This window comes from Pyxicephalus adspersus, chromosome 3, assembly GCF_032062135.1.
Source record: "Pyxicephalus adspersus chromosome 3, UCB_Pads_2.0, whole genome shotgun sequence".
Classification (NCBI taxonomy): domain Eukaryota; kingdom Metazoa; phylum Chordata; class Amphibia; order Anura; family Pyxicephalidae; genus Pyxicephalus; species Pyxicephalus adspersus.
In genome coordinates, this window is record NC_092860.1 from 155709985 (window position 1) to 155719569 (window position 9585).

General features: G+C 40.9%; 1 protein-coding gene across 1 annotated transcript; it reads left to right on the plus strand.

Annotated features, from left to right (window-relative positions):
* Positions 1-8126: 8126 nt before the first annotated feature.
* LOC140327581 (olfactory receptor 8B8-like) lies at positions 8127-8963 on the plus strand. Its single transcript, XM_072406970.1, has one exon. The coding sequence runs from the start codon at positions 8127-8129 to the stop codon at positions 8961-8963; it is 837 nt and encodes a 278-aa protein (XP_072263071.1).
* The last annotated feature ends 622 nt before the right edge of the window (positions 8964-9585 follow it).

Genomic DNA, 9585 nt, shown 5'->3' on the forward strand with positions numbered 1-9585 from the left:
TTAATAATATTAATAACAAAAATAATAAAGTAACACATATTGTACCCGATTAAATACAGTTTCCCAACACTGGAGAAGACAGACCATCATGGGAGAACCTTGGTGGTCCAACAAACCTGGAATGGATTTCTCATTTGCTATTAGCTGACAAATAGTTTAAATCCTAGACCAGATACATTTCAGGTTTGCTGGATCACCTACGTTTGACAGTCTATTTTCTCCAGTCTTGAAAAATGTATTAATTCAAATGTGTCTCACTTTAAATCCTTCAGTGAGAAGAATAATTCTGGGCTGTTATCTACAATGAACTCTAAACTGTTGACCTGTAAAGGTTTGTAAAGCGTCATCTTTGGATTTTAGGTATCGGACATTTTTGTGATGTCACAGATGACTGCAATTTTGGTTTCTATTTACTCAACATAATCTCATCTTTTTAATGTATACAAAAACCATACCGGAATTGCATTATATTTGCATGCATTATTTCCCGATTGTTTTGTTCTACAAGTTTTGAATCACAACTGTTACCATGCTTTGGGGGTTTTCAGTCATTTCCAACCTTAGAATAGGCATTTTATCACACAAATAATTTCAGAAGAAACTTTTTTTACACTTTTTGTATTGGGGAAACATTACCATTCCATCCTGTAAGCATTGTCAAATCATGTGTTGCCTGTCATGGTTACTCCACCTAAATTCATTCACTTAAAATAATTATCTAAACCCAAGAATAGGGATGAGCGACTAAGCCTCTGACAATCTCAGAAAATTTCCTCGGACTTCTGATGGGTCCAGAAAATTTTGGCAAACCAATTTAACGAATTCCATTAATGTCAATTGGACGACTTTAAACATTAATAGCGAAGCCCCTATACATATCAGAAACACCACATTTTGTATGTAAGTGTAAGAGAACAGTGGCAACAAGGGACACATACAAAAGTTCCAAAAGACCTTTTGCTTTTCCAGAAAATGGCAGCAAAGTTGGCAGGCAAATAGGATTTTTGCACGATGGATAGCGTTCAGAAGTCAGCATAAACATTAGGACATTGAGAAAGGGTGAACTCAACCCACTAGCAACAGTCTCTGCCCTTAAAACAGCAGGAGGCTGGATTGCTAGCTCTCATCATGACTCCAATGAAGTGTGTTAGGAATGCCACCCATAGAGTTGTGGATAAGTAGCGCGTTGACATTAAGCTAAAGGATGGAGGACCAGAGACGGAGCGTGGATCAGCGAGAGCAGTAGCAGTGTGTGGCCCCTGGTCAGCTATCCCCAGCGTGACCGCATTGGTAAGTGTCATGGAGAACTGGGTGTTGTCACAGATCCTTGCAGGTCCAGGGCCTTGTGCCTCATTCAGTGTCACCCAACCCTTACTCCCCAGCTGCCAGCACCAGCTCTGCTAAGGCATCATCTCTGCAGCTCACTTCCTGGTCCAGGTCATGTGACTCCCAGTCAGACGCTACACCACCGCAAGAGTGTTTCACAGATGTGCTCCCCCTGCTGGTGGAGAAGTGAACACCACCAACCTCTAGTCTCCTGGACCCCCTCTGGTGGTAGGATAGGGTGCAGCCAGTCACATGGCTCCAATCATCACCGGCCCTGCCCTTAAAAGGAAGTGAAGGGCAAAGAACAAGGAGTTGCCTGAACAAGGAGTTCCTTTGGCTCTGTTTCCAGGTTCCTGTTTGTTTATTTTCTTGCTCCTGTTTCTTTGTGTACCGACCCTGGCTTGACCCTGATTACTCCTGATCGCTGCCACCCCTGAGTACTCTCTGCTCTTCGCTCTGGTACCACTTCCTGTTTCTAGCAGCAGTCACCTGCCTCGGCATACACGGGGGCTGCACCCTGGCACTTTCTGGCAGCGCAACATCCTCACCTCTAGAGGCTCTGGTGAAAACCGGGCAGCTGCTTAGACTCTGCGCCCTGTGCAAGTCTGTACCAATTGAGCTGGTGACACAGAGGGTCCACCGTCCCGCCCTACAGTCCCGTTACAGCTGGAGTGCATCGTCAATGCCACCCAAAAGTGTGTAATACAATTTTAGTGAATAGAGTACTGACAATCAGCAGCGGAAACCACATTGGTAACTGACATCTAGAGCTGGGTGTAGTCCATCCTCAGAAATTTAACTGTACCAAATGGCCTTCTTTTGTAAATAGGTATCAAAGATTAAAATATCTGTATTAGGACAGAAATGTTTCTGCAGAAAATGATCTTCTTTGCTAAATAGGACCAAGTAGCATCAAAAACTGCTATATCTGTATATATACAGAAGGCTCCTAACCTGTCCCTGTCTCCTTGCTTCTATCCATCACACAGAACACAATATAAAGTGACTAACCCCTCCCTCCTTCATTGTATATATATGCCTGTGCTCATATCTCTCCTGATTGGTCTGCTGGGCCTTGCTGTGCATCTTGGGAGCAAATGATTTGCTCCCAGCCATGCCATTCCCGCCGCAAATAGTCACCGTTCCCGACCCCTGCATTTCCCTTGTTTGTTCAGCGGGAACATGACCTAATCACAAGGCCGTTCTCGCTTAAATGTTCGCTAATCGAGAAAGGCCCAATTCACTCACAAATCTTGCTCGCTCATCCTTACCCAAGAACAAAAATGTAAAATTGCTGTTTTATCAGCCTGCCCATTTTGCTGTGTGTCCTGTAGTCATAACTGTCCTAGAAGTGTGTTACTGGCAGAATTGCAAAGAAAATGAAATAATTGTAGAAAAAAGATCATTTATGGAACCACCACATCTAAATACTAGTAAGGTTTAGTCTACATGGACTGTTTCCCCTGCGTTTAACCTGAGGCTTTTAAAGCCCATGTTTGAAGTCCCCATGCATTCCCCACGCTTTTGAGTGTTATCTTATACGTTGCTTGCAACATTTAAAAAATTAAAACTTTGGATAAACGGAAGAAAATGTGGGAAAACGCATGAAAACGCTTGAAAACGCTTCCATTGAACTCAATTAGCAGTACTTTGGAATCTGGAAGCCCCCTTTAATAAGGAGACTCCCAGATCTCCACCGCCCCACCCTGGGGAATGAGTACAGGGGTACATAAAACCCCTTACTCATTCCCTGAAAGGGTTAAAATATATGTAAAAAAAAATAGGACGAGGCTTTAATGTTAAATTATTTGAATAATGTGTGTGTTTGTGTAACTAAACTTTTTTTTTTTTTTACAGGTTATCCCAATGACAGGAGGATTTCCAGAGATGCAATGAACACAGCCCTGGAAATCATCCTGACAGTGAGGGATTGCAGGACACTAGGGGTTAAATGAGGACAAGCCTCTCCATTCACCCCCAGTGCTCTGGCTGAGGTTTTACATTTCTCAGCCATTCAGCACTAGAGATGAATGAGGAGACTTGTGCCCATTCATCCCTAGTGCTCTGTGATTGGCTGATAAATAGGAAATCCTGATGACAGCTCAAGAATCATCAGGATATCCCTTTCCTCTTCCAATCAGGGAGCAGAGCAATCAGCGGAGCTTTACTATGCTGACAGCTCTGCTCCCCTGATCGCTCCTGCAGCCCTAGAGGAGCTGTGACATGTATTACACATACAGAACACGTCACAGCTCCTCTAGGGCTGCGGGAGTAATCAGGGGAGCAGAGCTGTCAGCATCGTAAAGCTCCGCTGATTGCTTTGCTCCCTGATTGGCAGAGGAAAGGGATATCCTGATGATGCTTGAGCTTGCTCATTCTGTCATTGAGATAACCTGTAAAAAATAAAGAAGTTTAATTACACAAACACACACACATTTATTAAATCAATTTAACATTAAAGCCTTGTCCAATTGTAGCCTTGTCCAAACCACATAGCTGCCAGCCCACTTCTGTATATTACTGGTGTTCATTAGGGATAAGTGAAAATGCCTCAGGCATTCTTGCAAAAATTTCCTCGAAGTTTCGATGGGTTAGTGAAATTTCACAAAACCATTGGAAATCACTATAGGAGGATTATCACAGCTGCAATCATAAATACAGCCGTGGCAATCCTCTTGTCAGTGAGCGATGCCCGGGCACTATGGGTCAGAATGAGGGTAAGCCCTCATTCTAACCTGTAGTGTCCGGGGATCTCGCACTGAGAGGAGGATTCCCAAGGCTCCATTCATAAATGCAACCGTAATACCCATCCTCTCAGAGTCTTGAGTCATGCAACTTGCGTTTATAAATGAAAGCGGCCGTGGGAAAAATCAGAGGATTCAGAGGACCAAGAGGTAGACCAAAAATTGATGGAACAATGATGCAGAAGATCTTAAAAGACTGCAAGTTTATTTTTGAATATTTTCTCCCTAATTTTACCCAAATTTCAAACTTTTTTCACATTGAACTTAATAGGATAAATGTGTGTATCATAGGTAAACATTGAATAATATATTTTGCAATTGGATCAAATTGGATAAAAGCTGGGCAAATCTTGGGTAAAATATTTATGACCTGACCCCTAAAAGGAAGAAAACAGAGAGAGGTAGCTGATGGCTGATGGTAGGACTGACTGAAGAAAGAAAGTTAATGAAGGCCAAAACCCACTGAGCGTTGCCGGTCCTGAGTCCACCAAGGCAGTAGGAGCATCTGCTCACAGGAAGGGCCAAAGGTGATGGGAAATAAAAAGCAAATCCATGTGCAATTACCTTGTAATCAAATGACCAATATTTTGGGTTTGGAGGCTTATCAATGTTTTTACTGCTAATATATTTGTAGCTCCCTACTGGGCATTGGGTGGCCGATTACCTTGTTTATGTCTCAATAATAAATTGTGATAAGAATTCCTATTAAGAAGAAGCAGCAAGGGAACTGATGAAAAGGTAATTATTGACCCACTGAGAAATCATCTCCCATGTGAAGGGAATATAATTCCTCATCTGTGCTCCAATATACCATAATATATTCACAGCACATTACCGTCAGGGGTTCTGAATTCTTTTACTGATAGCCGAACACATGGCTATGATTTCTCACATTACAAATGTGTGAAAGTTCAATCTATAATAGAAGATTATAAAGAAAAAGTAATATGGTTCTCCTCAGGTAAAGATTTTAAAGAATTACAAACGCTCATTATATAAGTATGGGGCCAATGAGGAAGGAAATCTAGCCAACTATCTGTGGTTGAAGATCTTCTAGGTCCATGATTGAGTCTCCTTTAGAAAATTGAATGTAAAATTTACTATATTAAAATAATTAATTGTTAATCATGTAATATTACACCTTCTCAACATATCTAGTAATAGTCATATCCAATATCAATCGTTAATATCAAAGGCATATGAAATATTCCAATGAAATATTGCTCTACAGACGTTGATTGTTCAACACCGGGAAATTCGTTAAACCCTCTTGCTCTAGTAATAAAATTCCATCCTTGGTGTCAGGAAGTCTGCATAGGTTTTAAACTTTCATATTACATGGCTGAACGTGTAAATTGTTGTCAGGAAGTCTGCATAGGAGTTAAAGCTTCATATTACATGGCTGAAGGTGAAAAATAGGCAGAATAGAGATGGTAAAACAGTATTATAGGTGGAAGATTGGTGCTGTTAAAGGCCCACAGCCCTGCTCAGAGGTGCTTGTTCTAATTGGATGAAATTGGCCTCTTTCATGCCTCAATGTAGTCACTATGAAACTATGAAATATTTGATTGGCCTTCAGCCTTTTGTTATTCACTTCATCTTCAGCAGCATGTGCAGATAATATAGATGATGGTAGAAAAATGCATTAATTCTGTTTTAGGGTCTTTTAACATCATCAGTGGGAACTGGTGAAGAAACAGTGGTTCCTGCTAAGCCCCATATTTAAGGTATCCAGCAACTTGTGTTCTCGGCTGCTCCAGAAAGTTACCCGAAATCCCCCATGTAGTTCTGGACCGTGTAAGCTCAATAGGCTTAACTTTACCTAGACTATTCCTGACTTTCTAGACATCTGGGTCCAAATCAAGTCAGCTTTGTGGTCTCCCAATCCACGTTGATTCTATTTTCAGCAGTCTACAAGCCCTTTCACTCCTCCACGGTCCTGAGTGCACCTCAGTAAGTAATGCTGCAGCAGAAAAACAATTTGCCTTCCTTCTTTCCTTTTACTTAACTCCTCTCCATCTTCCAATTTATCTTCCTAATTTCCAAGCTGTAAACACAATGTTAGTTTCTGTAGGGAATATTACCCCACCACTTTAATGGGAAACCAGTCTAAAACAACATTGTGCTATCTGGCAGCCACACCTGCCATGTTCATTCTACACGATGGAGCATTTAAGTTGTTTGGATAGGAAGCCACAGACGTGACACCATGGGTACGGATGGTGGTGAAGAAATGGTGTCTGCTCCTTCTGGAATAATATACAGGACATTGGGGTCTACAAATGAGGTCAGGGTGCCTAAAATACAGCGTGGAAATATTTTAATTCAAGCCAGAAAGACAGTACAGGACAATGCAATACGACATTGTGGGAAGACATAGTGTGGCACAGTTTTCAGTGGCTGCTAATTTGTCCATGGTTGTCCATCCCAGCAAATGCAGAATAACAATTGCCCTATTGTAAGAAAAGTTTCACACCAACTGTTGCAAGAATTACTTGGAGGCACTAATGCTTAAAACGTTTCTAAGAATGACAAAGTATATGGATCTGCAATCAAATACAGACAACCCCTCACGTGATTTTATATCAAAAGCTGATTTCTGTATACTTGTTATATTTTTCAAGTTTGTATACTTTATGTTTGTACCTTTTATTTTGTTTGACTGTAATTATTTGTGTAATTGTTGTGTGTAAAATTCACATTTTCTACTTTTTCTGAATAAAAATTTATTGAAATAGTCAAATACAGACACCCCCAATGCAACCTGCATGGGTGGCATGTGCCTTTTTGCTATACAAAAAGAACATAAGATAAAGGTAACATTTTTTGTTTATGAATATAAAGTCTGAGGTCTGAATGAACAAAGATTTGTATCATTTTTTATTTTATAAAATTTATTTTTCTTTCTTAGTTTCATCTCAGGGCTGTCAACATCCTGCAGCCTTTTAGGAAGCACCTTTATTATCCAATCCAGCAATGGCTGCATTGTTGTCTTCAAATGGAAACCCCAAAACTAATTGTGGTCTTTATTAGGCATGTATATTACATAGTGACAATGCAGGAATACTATCGGGAGAGGCATTGCTTGTGACTCTGTAACCGGAAGTAACAAGGACCCTCATGTCAGGATCTCCAAGGGTTATTATAGTGAAAGCTGTGATTTAAAATCAAGTTTAAAATTATACCAGAGCGTTAGGTATTCCATTCAAATGCACTTTGGTCATAAATTATTTTTTTTTATTTCAGATCATTAGAAGGATCCAAGCTCAGAGGAACACCAATAATAATACAACTACTGAGTCCAAAAATGTTACATCTGGATGACTGGGGATTATACTAGGAGCTTACCGGCCTTAACCTGTGATTTAGGAGGTCAGCAAACATTATCTTGTGGATGTGAGAACCTAATAATCATATAAGTATATGTTATGGGACCTTTTAAACGACTTAGGAGCAAGTTAATTTAAATGAAAAATCTAAAATGTTTGTGAGCTAAGATTGGAATTCAGTTTGGAAGTTCATCTCCAGGTCTTGGTGCAACATGGTCAACTTGCTGCTTTTGTTGTTCCCACGTTTTAGTCATTTTATACTTCAATTCTGTTATAAAAAACTTATTTTGTTCAAGACACTGATTATAGCTCCGGGCTGTATATTGGATGACTTCAGCTGTGATAGAAGTCCTGGCCTATGCTCTAGGGTCTTGTACTGCTTCTTGGATTTTTGACCTTCAGCTTGGACCCTGGAATCTGACACCCAGATCCCTTATCCGATCTTGCCCTGATTACCAAACCTTTGGAGGTTGGTTCTTTATGGAGTTGCTCCTTGGATTTTCCCTTGGTTCCGGAAATTCAAACCAAAACAACCCTCCCACAAGACTAAGGCCCTCACCCTAGGACCATCCACTTTCATGGAATGTTCTTCATTTCCATGATTGACAATTCTATGGGGTCTGATAATAAAACCAGAGGGACAGAATTCTACCTGATTGCATTTTCTGATTTTCCACATTTACAACTTCCTCTCTTCATGCTCTTCTTACTCCTCTATCTCACCACCATGTTTGGCAATGTCATCATAGTCACGGTAATTGGCTTGAACCACCACTTGCACGTTCCAATGTACTTCTTCTTGTGTAACCTGGCCTCACTAGATGTATGCTACACGTCTGTGACCACACCAAATCTACTTCATATCTTCATTACTGGGAATAACAGGATTTCCTTTACTGGATGCTTTGTACAACTCTACTTCTTTCTGGCCTTTGCCAGTGCTGAGTATTTTCTCCTGACAGCCATGTCCTATGATCGTTATGTGGCCATCTGCAAGCCTTTGCACTATCCACTTGTTATAAATAGGCAGTCATCAGTAAAAATGGTGTGTGGGTCATGGCTCATTGGCTTTGTCGGTGCACTTCCTTTGGTTATATTTATTTCTGGCTTGGATTTTGGCTCCACCAATGAAGTCAACCATTATTTCTGTGACATGATTCCATTGCTGAAGCTGTCTTGCAGTGATACGTCATTTACAGAGGTCATCATGTTTTCTGAAGGTGTTTTTCTTGCGATGACTTGTTTTATGCTCACCTTGACCTCATACTGTTTTATCATCTCCACCATTCTCCGAATCCATACATCAGAAGGACGGAGGAAAGCCTTTTCCACCTGCTCGTCTCACCTTAGCATCGTCATCTTGTTTTACGTTGTCATCTTCTGCCTGTACATGAAGCCTCCATCAACAAGTTCCCTAAACCAAAGCAAAGTCATGTCTGTGCTATTCACCCAGGTCGTTCCCATGCTGAACCCCATCATATACAGCCTCAGGAACAAAGATGTGAAGGAGGCCATAGGAAAAACAAAGAACAAAGCATTTTGGTGCAGCACTGATAACTGCTAGTTTAACTTCTATATATGCAAACTATTAGTAGTAGTAGTAATGGAACATGTATTGTATAGCTATCCAAAGATTTCTTGCAGCTACGTCATAGGAAAACTCAACACAGCAAAGGTTCTCTATCGGATGGGGATCTGAATACTGTAGAGGCCATTTGAGACCAGTGAACCCATTGTCATGTTCAAAGATGGTTCCATTATATGGCATTGGAGCCATCAGAAGATGAGGACAGTGTGGTCATAAAGAGATGGTCATGGTCAGCTGGTAATAAGGGGCCAAAAGTGTGCCAGGAAAATATGCCACCACCAATACACCACCATCACCACCAGGAGAAAGATGGATCCATGTTTTCATGTTGTGGACAGCAAATTTTGTCCCCAGCACTGTATACAACACAAACACCTGACCCCTGCACTGTATATTATACATACACCTGACCGCTACAATGTATACAATACATACACCTGACCCCTACAGTCTATACGATACATACACCTGACCCCTACAGTCTATACAGTACATACACCTGACCCCTACAGTCTATACAATACATACACCTGACCCCTACAATCTATACAATACATACATTTGGACCCAACAGTCTATACAATACGTACACCTGACC